Genomic DNA, 19,922 nt, shown 5'->3' with positions numbered 1-19,922 from the left:
TAAATTTTTATGTTGAATTTGGTTCTAAACATTATCCCCCATGTTTTCTCTAGGGTTCTTCTGGAGAATGGGATGATCAAGAAAATTTTGCATTTGTAATTGGGATCGTTTTCATGTTGAAACATTTATTACGAGCATTATTTCCTCAATATATTGAAGCAAATTGTTGTTTAATATATCCCTGTACATAAATCCTACGTCAGAAGAATTGAAGCAATTTAAAGTCGTCACTAAAACCTACTCGTCCCCACTGTTCTGTGGTTTAGTCAAAATTGGACTTTAGTAGAAACCAGAGTTATGTACATCTGAAGACAAAAGAACCTCCTCCATCCACTAACCGTTCTATTTTGGTTAGATTTAATTTCAGTTGATGTTAAAATTGGATTTTTTTTTTCGAATTATTCAGTTATCGATTTTCTTCTTGTTTTTTGAACTGAGATAAATTTGTTGGTAGCTACCGATCGCTCTTCGCAAATTATTTAAATTTTCCTAACATCCGAAATGTTCAAAGCGGAATTTCGAGAACACGTTTCGCGAAACGCCCGAACCAATTTTTTTCTATCACAGTCCAATCCTCCGTCATAATCAGATGCGCGTTCGGTAACGTGCGCAGCGAGTTGGCAACGGGGCTTCTCGGTCCGGGTACCCACAGATCAAGAATCCGTCGCGTCGCTAACTGTTACGAACCGAACGGTCGAGCGTGTCGGGCTGCGTCGCTGTCAAAATTATCGGGGTACCGGCTTCGCAACAACTAAGAAAAAAAAATTAAAAGAAACAAAAAACGCCAATCGCGATACGGCAAACGACCCCGCGTTTCGAGAACTACCCGTAACCCACCCCCTGAGCGACGCGGACTTTGAGGAGAGGCCCATTAGATGCGGCTCGGCGACTAACAACAAAATACGCGGGTGTTGTTGTTGAGGCCGTTTGGTTTTGTTCTTGGTTGTTTTCGTTTTGTTTCTGTTTCGGAGAAGCCGCTTTGTCTCGGCGTGTGAGTGACTTTCGGCCGTTTCGGCATTGGGGTGTTGCTAACAGGTAACTGCATTTCTTCCACCCTGTTCGTTTTAAGGTTATGAATAGTAGTCGGCTTTGTTTTGGCTTGTTAATAAATACTAACGCCGGTAAATATTGAATACTATGAATTAAACTAACCAAGTGCGAATACTGCGAACAATAAAAGTGGTGTTTCTAATTTCAAGCACTACACAAATTGTTTCTAGTCAAAAACATAACTTAACTAGCGTGTAATTACATCTAGTTATTAAAATACATGAACTAAATACGTCACATGGTTGTAAATAAAAGCATATGTTTACTTTTATTCATATAATCCATTGTTTCAATGAAAACGTTTCAAGGTGCTGAAGCGACTTTTACCTGCATCACGGTTGTTTCGCCAGTTTCTTTTGTAATTGTTAAAACATGCATATTTTAAACCAATTGGGTTATTTATTTTGCGAGATTTCAATTGTTATTTTTTAATTTTCAAGTCGCCTTTTATTAATTCAAACATGCTTTAATTTTAAATAAATTCTGAGAAATTAAACGTATTTTTATATATATTTATGATAATTTTTGGATAATTTAACAATTAACCTATTCAAAATTAATTATATTAATATGTATTATAATATTTTTTAAATATTTTACCTTATATTATTTATTGTTATTAAAAATTTTTAAACGTAATAAACATTGAATTTAATTAATATTACTTTTTAAAAATATATTTATTTTTTCAAATCAAAGAAAAATATTATATTTGTATATTTTTATTAAATATAGGATGACGAAATATAACATATAGTATTTATTTTTAATTTTAATGAAATTTAATATTCTCAATATAAAATTTAAATTCTTAACATTTTACTTTTTTATCATACATATTATTGTTACTTAGATTAAATATTTAAAATTTTATTAATTAATATATTTTTTAATATTTATATATATACTATTTCAGTGATATTTAGTAGTTTAAATTCTAAAATATTTCAAAATTCATTTTAAAATTATATTTCTGAAAATTTTAAATATGAAATTTAAATTTTAAACATTTTCACTCTTTAATTATTTATTAACGAATACATTTTGTAAATAAAATAAAAATGTATACTTACTAAATATTTAAAATTTTATTATTAATGTTTTTTATCACTTCATAATTTTCAATATTTGCCAATTTAAATTCTAAAAAATTTTCAAAATTATTTTAAAATATATTTATGAAAATATATAAAAAATGATATATGTTACAAAGAAATTAATGTTAATAATTTTTATACAATATTTAAAATTTTCAATTCAATTTTTTAAATTGTCAAATATAAGGCAATGAAATTTAGGATTCTAAATATAAAATTTAAATTCTATACATTTTCATTGTTATTTTTTTAACACTCATAGAAAAATTCTTTATTAGGAAATTACTTAATAAATATATTAAAAAATAATAATAATAATTCTTATTAAATATTTAAAGTTGTATATTAATCATTTGTATTTTTTGTCCATAATTTATTTGCTTTTTTTAGAGGTTTTTACCAATATAAATTTTAAAATATTTTTAAAATTAATTTTAAAATAATATTGGGAAAAATATAGATATAATTATTTATTTATAAATAAGATTTATTATTCGATTTATGAAACTTTTTTGTATTACACTTGAAGAAAAAAAAAAATATAAAATATTATATTATTAAAAATTTCATTAACTCAGTCTGCATGATATTAAACATGTTAACAAATTGTTTGTTTTCTTTACAATGTAATATTTTTATCTACTAATTTAAAGTTTCGCTTGCTTTAAATTATGTCAATATAAGTCCAAGCCAATCATATGATCAATACCATACTTGTTATCTTATTGATTGTTATCAAGTATTCTATTTGACTTTTTTAAACAAACTGTTCTGTTAGAAAAAGCATTGTTTGACGGACGGAACTGTGTCCATCTAACCATTTTATTCAAAAAATGGTTTTACCGATACAATGTATATTTACGCAGTAATGGAAGATGTTATCAATTAATGAACGTTTCTGGTATTAAATGCATACGTTGCCACCAACAATACCGTTCGTAACATTAAAGTTTCAGGGTATTGATTAAATAATTTTTTTTGACATAAATATATGCTTTAATTTATTTACCTAATATTTTTTTCATAAATTCAAATCTTTATATATACATAGATACTAAATTAAATCATCAATAATTTGATAAAATGTGTTAATTATATCAATAATATTAATAAATATTTATTAATATCATGCTAATAAATACCGCGGACTACAATAAAAGGGTAAATAAGGTAAATATTATAAACACGTGTAAATATATAAATAGTAAAATATATATGTTGATAGAAACTGGATATAAAAATAAGTTTGTGATAAAAAAATAGATTAAACTAATTTGAACAAAAATACGAAAATCTAAAAACATTTCCGACTCAGAACAAATGCCAATATCGAATAAATAAACGTAAATTAAAATTTAATATAATTTAATGTTACAATTTTCCATTGAACATATTAATATCCTATAAGACCTCGACTTTAATTGACCAAGCATCAGTTTATGTTCTACCATAATGGTATTGTTTCTAACTCCAGGAACTGTTGACAGTTAAAATTAACATCACGAACGTCTTACAATTAACAACCGTTTAGAAGCCGTTATAATTAAAATTTTATCTTTTAACTCTTTTTGTTCTCTTACGGCTTATTAACCAAAAATTAATAATTAACTTAACAGTTATGTCATGATTTTTACGTGCTTCAAGGTTGTGCTTTTGCACTATTTTAATGAAACCGCAATAAGATTATGACAAATTCTAATTGCGCGTAAAGAACTATTTCATTTAAACATTTTATCGTGTTAGGCGTTTCTTATTCTTATTTATAATTACAGCAAGGTTATTTTTAAAAAATGAATAATTCACACTAGATAATTTTATAGAAATTATAAAAAATAATTAATGACTCAAAAACTATTAGGTTTAGGTATAGAACATGATATACCGATTTTATTTGCAATTATATGTGGAAATTATAAAACTAAAAATATATAGGGTATACCACAGGAAATAAATACAGTTAATGCAAAAATGAAATTTTGTTCAAAATTAATTAGAAAACCAAACCAAATTCTTTTCTATTCTTCGTAAACTAATCTAATGAATAAATTAAGTGAATCACAACTGTGTGTTTATTATTACACTCTGAATTCTACTGTTTCATATTGATATGCTAAATATTCATTTTTTAAGTTCAAGCTGCGACAATTGCTTTAATAATCTAATCATTTTAAGGTCAATTGTAGTGAAATTAAAGCTAATCTTGATGTAGATTTCCTGGATAAATTAAACCATTTTAACTCCACTTAAGTTAATGTTAATTGTTACTTATTAAAAATTTTCACAAAGTGTTAAGCACTTTTTTAAATTACATACAATCTTATTTTGGATTCAAAATTGCATCTGTTCTAAATTGTATACGTATTATTATTTTCTATTTTTTAATAAAATTTCATAGAAATATAAAAAAATTTTAGCAAATAAATTAGTTAATTTTTGCCTTTTTATTTATTTTTTTTATCTATCTGAAGTAAAAATTTTATTAAAATACATAAAAAATACATTTATTTAATGTAATGATAAAAGCAAATTAACCGTTATAATGTGACCATAATCATAAATCAATTTATATCATATTCTTCTATTTATATACAATATAAAAATGTAATATGATATTATTTCGCACATAAAAATAGTTTTATAATATGTACTTTACAAATTCAATAAATGTTGACATAAAATATGAGTCTTATTTATACAAATACAAACATATTTGTATATTTACTTAACTACTATTTTAAGTCAATATAAATAAACTCCGCTTTAAGCTGTAACATTAATAATTTTATGATGTAAACAACGGAAAATCAATAATAAAATTCAATTAAAACGTAAATTACAGTTTTTTTTTGAAGAACTATATCTGTCCTAGTTAAAATGTTTGGAATAACAGGTTTTGTCACATAAATGAATATATTACATTAATTATACTGCACGGTTCTGTTGTTTTCCATTAATTATAAACGGGAAGTTAACAATTAAAAGAAAAACTACTTGATGAAAAAATGCATTTATGTTGTTTTTCCAGGACAGTTTGAAGGAACCGAGGACCGGCCAAGATGTTGAACAGCTTCACTAAACACTATCTCCACTGTCTGCTCTTCTTCACCATAATCATAATGTTCGAGGTGTACAGTGGCGGCATTAAATTAGGTGACAGTGGATTTTTCGTGCCCAACAGTGACATCGATCCGTGGGTGACGTACGGTTTTCTCGGCACGTGCATACTGTATCTGTTGCGATTAGTGACGTTCCTGCCGTTACCGCAGGTACTCTTCAATTTCGTCGGCCTCACATACTACAACGCCTTCCAGGACAAAGTCGTCCTTAAAGGTAATGCAATGTTCCGACATCGTTTGATAGGCTTTGGTCGGTCAGCCCTAATTTCCAGTATTCTGCCAGTATTTATTTGTTTAAATAAAAAATATACACGACTTAATAAATTTAACATAAATCAACCAAAATTAAGTTGGATAAAATTTATATATTCAGTGGTTTTCAAAAGTATGGAAATTTTGATATACCTACTACTTTAAAATATCCTATTAGAACTGAAGTTTAGAATGTGGTCAATATTTTTGTCAGGTAGTGGATTTCAGTGATATAAAATAGAATACTTATTAGATTTATAAAAAATGAATTCAGTTTTCGAAGCCTCTAGTGTGTAATAATAAAAATTAATATAATATTTATGAACGAAAAACGAGTCTTAGAATTTCATAGTAATGAAGCATAAAAGCCAAATTTCGCAAAATTAGAGAATTAGTCAAGGTACTGTTTAAAAAATTTTAATATCATGAAAAAGTCTATTGCAAGGAAGGAATGTCTAATTTTGCCACCCTCACTTAATTTATGGGAAATCCATTCGTCAATCATCACTTTTAAACTGATTTAAATCAACGTGCAGTTTCATAACTTATTTCTCCTTCCGCATGTTAAAAGTTGTTTAATAGCTGATTCATCCCAGTTTAGTGACTGATATATTTGCTTAATTTCTTCCCTGGTAAAGGTTTTAGAGCGACCTTAATGATGTTCACCTTCAATGCATTAATTATCACTATTAAACTTATTTAAACCAATGTGTTAAATGTTAAATATAATTTATTTAAGTTAATATACACATTCGCATCGACAATCGACTAATGGATGTCAAAACGTTAACATCGACCAATGGAAAAAAATTTGCCATAGGTCGAGCTCCAATTATTCGCCGTCGGATCATTTGGACCGGAGTCAAATTATCGGCAATAAAAATGATCGTGGCATTCGTCGATCAATTCGTTTTATTTATAAACCGAGATTAACATAAATAAAAGATAAGTGTGGGCCAGGCTGGTCATTCCATTCGTTGAATCGGAGGATGGACGTCGTTAGTTTTAAAAGCCCAGCTGATAGGAGCGAATTAGCGTGTGTCGCGAAAATAATAAAATTGTTGCCAAGAAAAAATTACACGTCAGACACACATTACTTAATATAATCGAGACGAATTTAATTTTAACTCGTCCCGTTGTCCACTTATTGGATCTGCATCGTCTCCCTTGATTTCTGTTATCAATGTTTTGTCTGCGTTGTTTTTCTATCGATTTTCAAGAGCACTAACATTTGATTAATAATTAAAATGATTCATTAGCATTGAAAATTTGCCGAGTTTATTATTAATGTGCTAATTAAGGGAGTTCATGTATCAGTTTACAGTTAAACAGCATATATTTTTATTCAGACGTCCAACTTCCCTTCTCGATTACTTGTAATCAAAACACTTTAAATGATCTACGACCTTGATATGTATTTAAACTATAAAAATGTAGTTATTTTAAAAACCCCACACAAACGAATTTCCAAAGGAAACAGGGACCATTGTATATGTATGTATATGTATCAGCGACAAAGAACCGGAAAACGTGACCAATTCTGTTATGTCGAAACGGTTTATTGAATCATCGGAATGGTGCGAATAAAAAATGTTACCATTTTTTTAATTACCGGAAATACAACAACGCACATGTAGTTTTGTAGCTATTAATATTGGATGTATCATGGGACAAGAACATTGTGGTAGTTGTGGCTTCATTTAATCGTGTAAACATGGAAAATTTAATTAGATTAATTAAACAAAGATTAAAACGGAAAATACATTACATTTCCCTAAAATACAATATTAATATTGTCGTGAAAAACTAACTTTAATTATTTTATATTCCATCAACCACATCATTTCTTGTTTTAAGTAAATAAACTTAAGTAGTTCTCAAATTTAATAAGAACAAATAACAGTGGTAAAAATGAATATTTATATAAAGCATTTCTGAACTTACTACTGTGAGTTAACTGACAAAAATAAAAATAAATATATATAAATAAAAAAATAAGTATACCTAAAATAATTTAACAATTCCCGAAATTTTATGTTTAAATATCAAAAATAAATAGAAAAATAAGGAAATTTCTACTTCCACGTTTGTATAAATCTCTTTTATTATTTGTGAATTTTTTCACAAAATATGCTGTAAGAAGAGTACTGATGAGGAGAGTATCGAATAGTGTCCAAAAAGTTCGATCAAAATATATAGATTTTTGAACCATCTAAAATATGTGAAAAAATATGGAAATAAATAGAAGAATATGAAAATTTTGATAATTATTTGTAGATTTTTTCACAAAATATGCAGTAAGAAAAGTTCTGATGGGAATATCGAATATCCAAAGAGTTCATCCAAAATATACAGTAAAATATGGAAATAAATAGAAGAATATAAAAACTAAAAGTTCTGATGGGAGTTTCGAATAGTATCCGAAGAGTTCTATCAAAATATCTTTTAGTCTTTTCAATCAAGATATCTAAAATAAGAAGAAAACTATGGAAATATTTGATCTCAAGTATTTACAAATCTGATTGTTTGTGAATTTCTTGTTAATATATATACTTTTCAACCAAAACATCTAAAATATGTTAAATAGCAAAATATGGAAATTTTTACTCCTACGTTTGTATACTCATAATTTGCGAATATATTAACTTATAGAGACTTTTCAATCGAAATATCTAAAGAATAAGACGTTACTGATCTGATGTTTTAGTAAATTAAAAATCAGTATCATCAGCTTTAACTATTCATATCATCATGTAATAAATGGAGAATAAAGTTTTGATGACTAAATTACAAGTCATAGGTTACAGTTTGTATTGTAAGTTACACACTAACTTTGAAACAAAAATTACCGTTGTCAACTTAATACAAACATAAATTGCTTCTAAATATAAAGGTGATCAGAAATTTATTGGTGTTTAAGTTGACACTTGAAACTAATTTTGTTTTGAAAAGAATATTATACCTTGTGCATTATCTTTGTTATTAATAATAAATATTTAATAAAATTATTATGAAAATTTTCTAATATTTTATTATTTAATATAAGGATAGTATAAAAAATAAAACTACATATATTTAATTACTATTAGCACAATATTATTAGCATATTTAAGTAATTTTTAGTGTCTCGTCTGTCCTTCTGTTCAAATATGATTGTTTATCTATTTGAATAATTTTATATTCATTGAATTCACTATCATCAATGTTGCACTTAGATATGCATATCGCACTCTATTTAATAAATAAATACGTAGGGGTAACAGAGGAGGGTTGTGACACAAGGGAGATATAACATCTCGGAACCTATGACCCTTAGAGAGTTGGTAACAGGGCGCATTTGTTATCTTTTAAGACGTGCTACGAGACCCAATACCCTAAATACATACAAACTGTTACCAAATTACCTATGTAATCCAATTTGGTACACATATTAAATATGTAACTATGCAATAAACATACTCGAAAATTTACTGCAATATTTGTACACCTTGCACCAACAACATGCAAACCCTATAATAAACAAATTATATAATAATCATCTCCAACATTAAATTCGTTGTGCAGTAAAACCGTTGTCTGATTGTTCACAGGGTCTCCTCTTCTAGCACCGTTCATCTGCATAAGGGTGGTAACAAGGGGCGACTACCCTCAACTGGTCAAGACGAACGTGACGCGGAACATGAACAAATGTGTGGACGCTGGCCTCGAAAACTTCATGATCGAAGTGGTCACTGACAAACCGATCAATTTAGAGAACCACCGACGCGTCAGGGAGATCGTGGTGCCGCCCACGTACAAAACGAAAACGGGGGCGCTGTTCAAGGCTCGCGCCCTCCAGTACTGCTTAGAAGATAAGATTAATGTGTTAAGGTGAGTTTTTTCGGTGCGAAGAGATTCTGTTTACCTTAGACAAGCTACAGGGACAAAACTACACAAAAAGTTTGTTATGCCCTCATTGAAGCGTGGTGGCGGTTCAATTAAGCTTTGGGGATGATTCAATTCTTTTGGCGTAGGCCCTCTTAGGCTGATTTATATAGACGGATATATTAAACAACAATTTGCTTCCAAGTATCGAAGAAAAGTTGCTCTGTATAAACGATGGATTGGTTAAAAGGCCAAAACACCGATTTTTTGTCTTGTCCGACCATCTCCTGATATCAGTCCTATAAGAAATATGGGTGTCACGTTTATAACCAAATTTGAATGAATATATTACAAAAAGGATGTTATACAAAGTGTTAATAACACAGATTTAATGATTAAAAATCTTTTTCAACAATTCAACAAATTCAGTAATATAGTAGTTTATAATACTGAATGAAACAACAAAAGTCAAATAATATTATTTTAAAATATTTAATATTTTAAAATAATAATGACCGTATATATACTCTCTAACAAATAGTAGTTGGATTAAGCCATTTTTAAAAATAAAAAGTGATTAAATAAATCTTTAAACAGACAATAAAATTATGAATAAATAAAAATGATATAAACAAAATAAAACATTTAACTATTAACACAAAATTTGTAATTCTAAATATTTTTATAATTAATTCTTTTTACTATACATAACATACATATAACATTAGTAAAATATTTTTTATTTATTTTTTTCATATAGATAATGGTAAATTAATTTATGTTTTTGGATTTATCATATTTACTTAAAGCAGTCAACAGATTTAGTGGTAAGTCCGATTGAGATGAATAATATTTTCTTAGAAAGGGAAGTAAATTACACATCCAACGTTGTGTAATTCCATTTGTAACTACACACAATTTTTGTCGATTATCAGGCCTGGCGCATCCACCATTTGAATATTTTTTTGGATAATAAATCATTTTATTAAGTTTTATACTTTTAACATAATTGATAGTTATATTTCAAAATGGTCTTAAAATCGTTGTATAATTTATGTATGTTTGAACGCTTTTCATTTAAGAACATTTCAAGGAATTGTTTCAATTTCCAGATTCAAGTAAGAAACTTAAGATTCATGTTCATCTGAGTCCTTTGTTTTCCTTCCTAGAAAATCGAGATGGTCAAGAGAAAGGACAAGATGAAAGGTTTCATCATTACATGACTGAAATAAAAAGATGTCAAAGCTTAACCCTTCTAATACCCAAAAGAATGAAACACCTAGTAATATACATAACAAAATTTTTATTTTTTTATCTTATCTAAATATATAAAAATTGGGATATTTGTACTTATTGTTGCTGAAAAAAATGATAGTGAATTGAAATACTATTGGATACGTAATTTATTTACCTTTCATAACGTACTATTCATCTCGATTAAACCTACAATTTATTCTGGATGCATTAAGTAACATGATAAACCTAAAAACACAAATTTGCCATTATTTAGGTGAATGGCTCATGTGAAAATTGAATATAATTACTGAGTTGAATGCACAATTTACTCTAAAAATATGTAAAAGGATAAATTTACTTTATTTTGACAATTGAATATGATTATGTATCAATAAATAATGAACAATACTACATTTGCAATGGAAGAAAGAGTTATTTATGCAGATTTAGTTAGTAATTCCGTGGTTTCTCCCAAAGGAAGTTTTTGGGCATAATGTGTGTTGTTTTGAATATATAGTACTTTGCTAAATCATATCATATATCATAATCATATTTCAGTTAATACCCCTGGGATTTTACCCACTGCCCATCATTGGATAAGGAGATAAAAACAAATAAAAAATATTTATATTTTATCAATATTTAAATATTCTTTCATCGATCCAACAACAAGATAACAATATCCATTTATGATTCTGCAAACAATTTACAATGTCACTAAAAACGCAATTTTATAATTGTTTGCATAGCTAATATAATAAACGAATGGAATTTGCGTTCATAATTCCTGCTTAAAATACACCAATAAAATTTAACACCACTAACACGTAAATTTATGTATTTCCGAATACCTATTTTGGGACGATAAAAAACTACAACACGAAAAAGTAATTTTCGTTAATGCGCCCGACGATATTAATTAGCGGTGTGTTTAATTTGTACGGCTCACTAAACGCAATTAAACGTTACTTACACAGTGTACGTCACATGTAAATTACACCAATTATTTTAATTCAAATTCATTGTTTTTTTTCTATGTTACAGTGACAACGACTGGATTGTACATTTAGACGAGGAAACTTTGCTGACTGAAAACTGCGTTAAAGGAATCCTGAATTTCGTGGTCGATGGAAAACATCAATTCGGTCAAGGTGTGTTTATGTTTTCAATCAACTGTTATGTAAACATAGATTTTATGTCGTTTCCAGAAAAAAATAACAAATAATATTTGATTAAATGAAATAAACAATGGAAATCGATTAACTAATTTTTAAAATGGAGGAAAATGTATAAAAGTAAAACAATTTTTATGTACTGAAATTAATTGCACTTAATCAAGTGCGGTTAATTTAAAATTCCATTTGCGCATTTATCAAAGTTCAAGTGCGTTAAATCAATAGTTCCCATAAAAAACATATAAACGATCAAACGGTTTCAAATAAATGGATCATAAAAATGAATGATTACATTGGATTATCGACTACTAGAATTATCGCTTAAATATTTATTACGTAGGTTTTCGGAGATTTGATTTCTTGTCCGATTATTTGGAACTGATTTTTACAATACCTATTTTTATAGAATCTGATCTGATTGATATGTCAGTCCTAAGCTGGAGTATTAAAATTTATTTATAATTCTGCATATTCACAATTATCTGGAAAAATTAAAATTACTTGATTAAAAAAATAAATTCATAAGCAGAAATGATTTTTAATGTTTTCACAGAGTTATGAATATCCATAATTTTTTGTGAAATTTGGTATATACCCATTACAGAAGTGTAGTTAGGTTTTCTATAATAATAGGTTTTGATTTTAAGTCAAAAAACATTGACATTTACATTAAATGATATTCTAATCTGTTTGTTATATCATTTTTCATAAAATTGAACGATGTCAAATGGAGAAATTGTTTTTTTAATTAAAAATATTTCAAATATTTTCCTCATTTTTGGATTGTAAAAGTGATCCATAAATATATTTTTCGAATATAGAATAATAATAAATATAAAAGTTACAGAGGCCATTTTAAATGGGTCACACTGTCTATAAATGGCTTACTTAATTATTTATTGTAAAACCAATAAAAATAGTCCATAACATATTTATTTTGGTTATTAACAGTCTTTCTAGGAACACGACGTTACTGTTTCTGTACGTTGTTTAAGTAGGTTTATAGGATTAATAAACACGTTGAAACATTCATTCCTAATAATATGAAACAATACAATAATTAAAATGAGTTTTATACGACCGCATAATTGTAATAATTGGTTTCAGGACTAATAACATACGCGAATGAAAACATCGTGAACTGGATAACAACTTTGGCCGATTCATTCAGGGTGACCGACGACATGGGTAAACTGAAATTGCAATTCCAAATGTTCCACAAACCGTTGTTCAGTTGGAAGGGAAGTTACGTGGTGACACAGGTAATAAATAAATATGTTATATGATATTGAGTCACAGAAATAGAACCCAAATCATATGATGATCATACGTTTATTATTTTATACCGCAATACAAATGAATTGGCACAGATGCGCAATTTTTGGTTGAATAAGATCTAGTTTATTTAATTTGATGTATTGAAAATCAGACACTGCTTCTAAAATCAGATTGAAACACATTAAAGTTGTTGAAGTGAGAAAATTTATTTAACATAGAACAATTTGTGTCGTGCTTAAACAGTTTTATGTATTTACTTAAATAAATATTGAGGTTTTAGTGTGCATATTTATTTACTACTGTCTTGTGGAAACGGACATCATTAAACAAAATTTTTTATAATTTAAAGTAATTAAATGCTTTATTTAATGAATTAATTATTAAATTTAACACAATATTTTGTGTATTATCTATATTGTTATGTTGCGTTGATAACTAACTTACTTTATTAATAAATATATAAGGCTTTTAATAAAACAGAAATCCTCGATTATATGCCAAAAAATTCCGTCGTCCTTGAGTATAATAAATTATCTGACAGATCTAATCAACAAGCATAAATATTTACGGAAAAATTTAATTTTACAATAGAATAGTTTGCTTTTCATAATTAACATGTGAAAGATAGATTTTGATTGAAACTTTAATACTCTAAATATTTCACAGACTTTAAGTACGTGTGTTTTTCCTTGTTCTATTAAGATTAAAAGATAAACGTGTTGTAATAAGAGGCAAAACAATTGATCCAGTCCAGATTTGTTTAATACTTGACGTGATATTAGAAATGGGATAAAGGTTGTCATTACCCCTGAACAAGTTTATTACCTACAGTAACATATTGAAAAGACAATGAATGTTTGTTCATGACTTGTTGTGATAAAAGATAAAAGTAAAAATGAGTCAAAATCATGCGATTCCTAATACTAATGTCTTTGTCATAATTTATCGCTTTTTAAACGCACGCAAAACAGCGTTAATTATTCATTAATATTCTCTAACCTTTTATACGTTGTACAGTCATTTCCGTTAATCAACAAATCAAATAATTCAAATTTTTAAATTAAAATTTGTTTGATTTTATTAATTTTAAATTGTCAAAATTTTAAAATTATGTGAAACATGAAGAAATTTTCTTATAAGAAATGTCATAAATTATTAATATATGTGAATTTTCCAAAAGTAAGAATTAAAAATAAATCAGAATAATCATAAATAATTTTATCATAATATTAATTTAAACAATATAATTTAGATGAAGGTATTGAGGAAAAAAATGACTTACCAATTTTCACAGATCGATAAATAATAATTCTTAAAATAAAAAATAAATCAAAATAAGCATCAAATAATTTTATTAAACAGAATAATTTGATCCTTAGACAGAGTTAACAACAAAACCATTGTTGCCTTCAAAATGAGTAGATTCCACCAACAGTAAAAATTTAACAATTTTCTGCGACTAATGAATAATAATTCTTAAAACATAATAATCATCAAATAATTTTATTACAATATTATTAGTTTAAACAGTATAATTTGACCATTAGAGGGGAAATCATTGTTACTTTCAGAATTTGTGGATTCCGAAAAGTAAAAATTTCAACAATTAGTATGAATAGAAGTTCTGAAATAGAAATAATCATCAAATAATTTTAGTATTATAGATATAAACTATAATTTGAACCTTAAATGAAGATATTGTGAATAAAATTGTTGATGCAGAAATCATGTGTTAACGTGGTGATTCAGAATCACGAGAATCCGATTGTATGTTGATGAAATTGTTTCGTTGAAGTGTTCTTGAAGTTACACGCAAATTAGAAACGGATCAAATTTGTTGTAAAGTGGAACATTTTGGCAAATGGAATCGCACACGTCGAAAACATCCGGTGACCAGTAATAAATATTTTATGCACACAAAGACGCACACTTATTATACCTTTGTTTGAGTTAAAGGTTTCCACGATAAACAAATTAATTACGGTTCAATTAACGTGATCGCCTTGTACAAAGTCAAAAGTTTGAACGATTCTAACAACAACAAAATTAGTGTGTTTCAAACAAAAATAAAGGCTAAACGAATTAGTTATGCCGCTTAACTTGCTCCTGTTTAAATGCGGTTTGGTTTTCTCTTTTATTTTGTGTAATAACTGTTTTGAAATTTAAATAATTTCGTATGAAATGCTTGTCACTTGTCACCCCAGCTAATGCATATTTATTGATCCACATTTACGAAACGATATTCGCCTGTAAAGTGGCGAATTTGTATAACTAGTTTACAAAGTATTTTATTATAAATTTAAATTTTATCGACGTGCTATTTGTAATGTACTTTTTTAAATTATTAATTCCTCGTGTACGCATTAATAAAATCAATATATCAAGAGCTGTATGTCCTAAAGTCAAGTTCATTCTAATGACGATAGCAATCGCATAAAAAATTAAGTGATTCATGAATTCTGAATAACGTCTCTAATTTTAAATATTGATTAGATAAATATGTCTAAAATATTTTGCTTCCGCATTTGCCTCATTTAATCATCCCTAATTAATGCTAATTTAATTTTCATCTAGAAACGAATAATTGCGTGATACGAACGCAATTTTCAGCATCAAATCAAAAAGAATCACTAGAAATTGTGCACTTTTGCAAGATTGCGTAACGACTCATCTATTGGACCTTGAAATGCAACCTATTTGCCAACCACGTTTTGCACAATGATTCTGATTATATTTGAGAGAATTGAAAAATTAAAGAAAAGAAAAAGTTTTAATTAAATGGACCGAAATCGTAGACAATGAAACACTGTTTTTATTATGAAATAAAATATATATTCAGTGATATCCAAAATTAAAGGAACTTACTAAATTATTTTGAAAATATTAGCTGTACTATTTGAATTGGAATATTTTTTTAGAGTAGTACATAGTAGTAATATACTTATAATACTTAATATATAATAAGAGTACACATTAAATAAAAAAATTATGCTTTAAATATTTAACATTTGAAAAATTTGTTATAATAAAAGCCACTGTAATTAAAAAACCATACAAAATAACAATAAAATAAAATTTGTAATTAATAAAAATTCTAATTATTAACTTTTATTATTTGTTTTTTAATATTGGGAGGATATACGTTACTAATAGTTAAAAGTTATGTTAAAAATGTGTCATGGCAAAATATTAAAAGCGATACGGTTTTCTGTTCATTTTGTGCATTACGGTAATGTGAGTGTTCATCACGTGAACCGCATAGATAAAATCGCGTTTCTGGCAATGGCACATTTCTATTCGATATTTATTTCGTGTCTGTCTGATCGATGGTCCGCTTCGTTTTAATAATAAACATTGGCCCGTACAAAAGATTTTTAAAAGCACCCGGTACATGTACTGCCATGAACCTATTGATTTTTTTAATGCGGCTCTTTGGGTCGCGATAACGAAAATGTGTACGTTTCGTGGAACAATCATAATGCGGTAAAATATCGGTTTCCAATCGCAGTGAACAAGTTGAATAGTAGTTGTAATGAAAAAAATAGTTACACTTAAGTCAGCTCGAGTTGATTGGGTACCATGTATGTTGTATAATAGGTATATAAAAAGTAGAAGTATTTGTTAATCCATAAAATATATCCAAAATAAAGATTAACATTATTCATAAACCAGAGATAAATCCAGATGAAAACAATTTAAAATACAGATAAAAAATAATACAATCTCAATAAACAACAATTAGTTACATTCTACGAACGAAAATTAAACTAGGAACTGATTAATTCGTTTTAAAATAAATTGTGTCCTTTAAATAATATTGAGGGAAACCTTACATAGGCGAAATTCCTTAAATTAGGTCAAACGAGGTCATACGAACTGAAAAATTCCAAACCTAATTATTATGGAATTTTTTCCATAAAGTGATGCAATTTAACTTCTTTAAATATTAATATAAAACTACTTTAATACTTCCAAATAATCAAACAGTGAATTTATCAATAAAACCGAAAAACAAATAATTTTCCTGGAAAGATCAATAATGCGAAACCCTGCGTTAGTCACGTTCACCTGAAACTCCATCACCTTTATTGACACAATGATACAACAGTAAAACATAATATATTAATACAACATATGTACGACATTTCTTCTATCTCTTTATTTATATATTTAGTAAAAATTTAATGTAAGTGTGAATATGCTTGTTTCAGGTTGCAGCGGAAAAGGCGGTATCCTTCGATAATGGATTGGACGGATCTATAGCGGAAGATTGCTTTTTCGCAATGAAAGCTTATAGTTTAGGATATAGCTTCAATTTTATTCAAGGTAAATTTATTATAACATATATTTTGGGTTTTTTATATCTTATCAGAATGATACATTCTTATAAGATATACATGTTGACAAATAATTGTTAGTCTAGACAACAAATTTAAAGTTATATATGAAGTATTTAGTTATTTGATATTAAAAAAATTATTTTGTTATCATTTTGATAATAATCAGTACTTATTATTAAAAAATAACTATAAAAATATTATTAAACATTTTTAATATGTAGATTTTCGAAATAATATACAGTGGTGGACATTATAAATCTGAGGGTCAAACAAACCCCCATCCCATTTCTTCCAGATTTGCTTTAATTTCAATTGACGATAGACTTGGATTGTTTTTTGACATTCGAATTGTCCAATTATCGATTTCCTATCAAGTTTTTCGAATTCGGACAATTTTTTTCGTTTCTCTAATTTTTTTAATTTAACAACTTAAATTTTTATATATTTACTATTACTATAATTCTGGCCACTACTGTATGTATTTATTAATTATTATATAGAATCCAGCGCATTAACAATTTGGTTACTGTTTTTAGGAGAGATGTGGGAGAAATCCCCATTCACCCTGTTCGACTTCATCCAGCAGCGCAAACGCTGGATCCAGGGCATCCTGTTGGTCGTCCACTCGAAATCCATCCCCCTCAAGAACAAACTGTTGCTGGGTTGCAGCTGCTACTCCTGGCTTACCCTTCCCCTCTCCGTCTCCAACCTGTTCCTTGCCTCCAAATTCCCAATACCGTGTAACCCGATCATCGACTTCCTCTGTGCATTCACCGCAGCCGTGAACATCTACATGTACGTTTTTGGCGTCATCAAGTCGTTCACCATGCATCGGTACGGTTTGCCGAGGCTTATGTTGTACCTGATCAGTTTGATTGTAGTGATACCGTTCAACTTGGTGATAGAAAACATTGCTGTTGTATGGGGCATCTTCGGCGTAAAACACAAATTTTATATTGTTAATAAAAATGTGGGGCCAGCTATAACTGTTTAAAAATGTGTTTTTAGGTGCGTTTAATTGTGTTCTAACAGGACTGAACGCAGCAATTCGTTAAGACTGCTTTGTTATATTTATTGCGGAATATATTTTTGAAAATGGCTGGATAAATGTGCACTCTCTAGGGTTTTAGATGCGTAACATTTAAATAAATCTGAAATACTTAATTTGTTCCAAGTGTTTTTGGAACCTACTTATTAAACTGTGCTATTCTCGTATTTATTACAAATTAATTGAACGGCTGTAATATATTCGACTATATTTAGTAACCGTGACGTCTAGACAATTTCTACATATACAATAATAGATATAATTACTATTTGATCCCTCATAATTATAGTCTATAACCCTAGATGAGCCCGTGTTTTCCAGTTAAATTTCCCGGCGAGTCCTCGAACAAATATCTGTATAAAATGTTTGTATTTTGCTTCAGACTATCATGTAAATACAATTCTTCCCTCTTGCAATAACTGAAATTGTACAGTAATGTACATTTTCGGAAATAACGTACTTTCCTCACGCTTTATTAGGAGATAAGTGAACTAAAATCACCGAAAATCGATTATTTCGTTGTTTTTTCTAAGTTTTCACTATTGTATAATCAAAATATAAATCAAACGTGACCATTCCATAGGCTGATACCTGTACATATTTTTCCACCAGTACTTATTAAGAAAAACAAATTTATTAGGAGCAATGCGTCCTCAACAAATGCATATACGGAATGTTATTCAGCGTTAGTTATATGTTACATGTGTTAATTTCGAATTCAATTCTTCCTAATATGAAATCAAACATATGTGCATTTTTGAGTGACTGTTAAAACGAGTACTTAGTGTAGATGCATCCAATTTATTTTTTAAATTATACCAAATATAGATATAGTTTTATTTATTTTTGTCCAAAGAACTTTTTTTAGTCTCGTCGCCTCTGCCAAAATGTAGGTGAGAATTTGGTACCTACGCTATTTTGTTCTCGGATAATTACGTAGTTCTTGCATCTAAATTTTCAAATCGATTAGCCTATTTAATGCATTTCTCACTTCTTAGAGTGATGCAAAAAATACATTAAGATATCAGTTGTAAATACGTCTAGTTTTACTGAAATAGATTTGTACTGCATTAGACTTTTTGTTTATTGTAGAAAATATCCAGTAGAAACTTCTCCTGGCAGAGATTCACAATGTACATATTATTATTGCTCATAATATCATGCTAGTCATATTTCAAGTATTTGAGATAACCCCCAAACAAGTATTTCAAATAAAGCATCTCAACTACTTGGAATCCTTATATAATTATTTAAGTTTCACATTTGTAACAGAACGTGATTTTCTCCGCTTTGAGATTTAAATGAGTATTAAGAAATGTCACTGACTGCATTCATTTATTTTCGATTTCGACTCGGTTCTTGTTTTAATATTATTTTGATTTGAATGTGTACCAAATCAATCTGTTAGACTGATTTTTAAATAAATGCACAATTTTTTAATACCAGAGTTTTAATTCTCCTCACCT

General features: G+C 27.9%; 1 protein-coding gene across 1 annotated transcript; it reads left to right on the top strand.

Annotated features, from left to right (window-relative positions):
- Positions 1–669: 669 nt before the first annotated feature.
- Positions 670–19,896, top strand: LOC109603930 (beta-1,4-mannosyltransferase egh). Its single transcript, XM_020020444.2, has 7 exons — positions 670–1,035; positions 5,173–5,477; positions 9,106–9,385; positions 11,660–11,766; positions 12,898–13,052; positions 17,280–17,394; positions 17,945–19,896. The coding sequence occupies exons 2-7, from the start codon at positions 5,204–5,206 to the stop codon at positions 18,400–18,402; spliced, it is 1,389 nt and encodes a 462-aa protein (XP_019876003.1). The 5' UTR covers positions 670–1,035; positions 5,173–5,203; the 3' UTR covers positions 18,403–19,896.
- The last annotated feature ends 26 nt before the right edge of the window (positions 19,897–19,922 follow it).

This window comes from Aethina tumida, chromosome 7, assembly GCF_024364675.1.
Source record: "Aethina tumida isolate Nest 87 chromosome 7, icAetTumi1.1, whole genome shotgun sequence".
NCBI classification, from domain to species: Eukaryota; Metazoa; Arthropoda; class Insecta; order Coleoptera; family Nitidulidae; genus Aethina; species Aethina tumida.
This window is presented reverse-complemented; position numbering and strand designations above follow the sequence as displayed.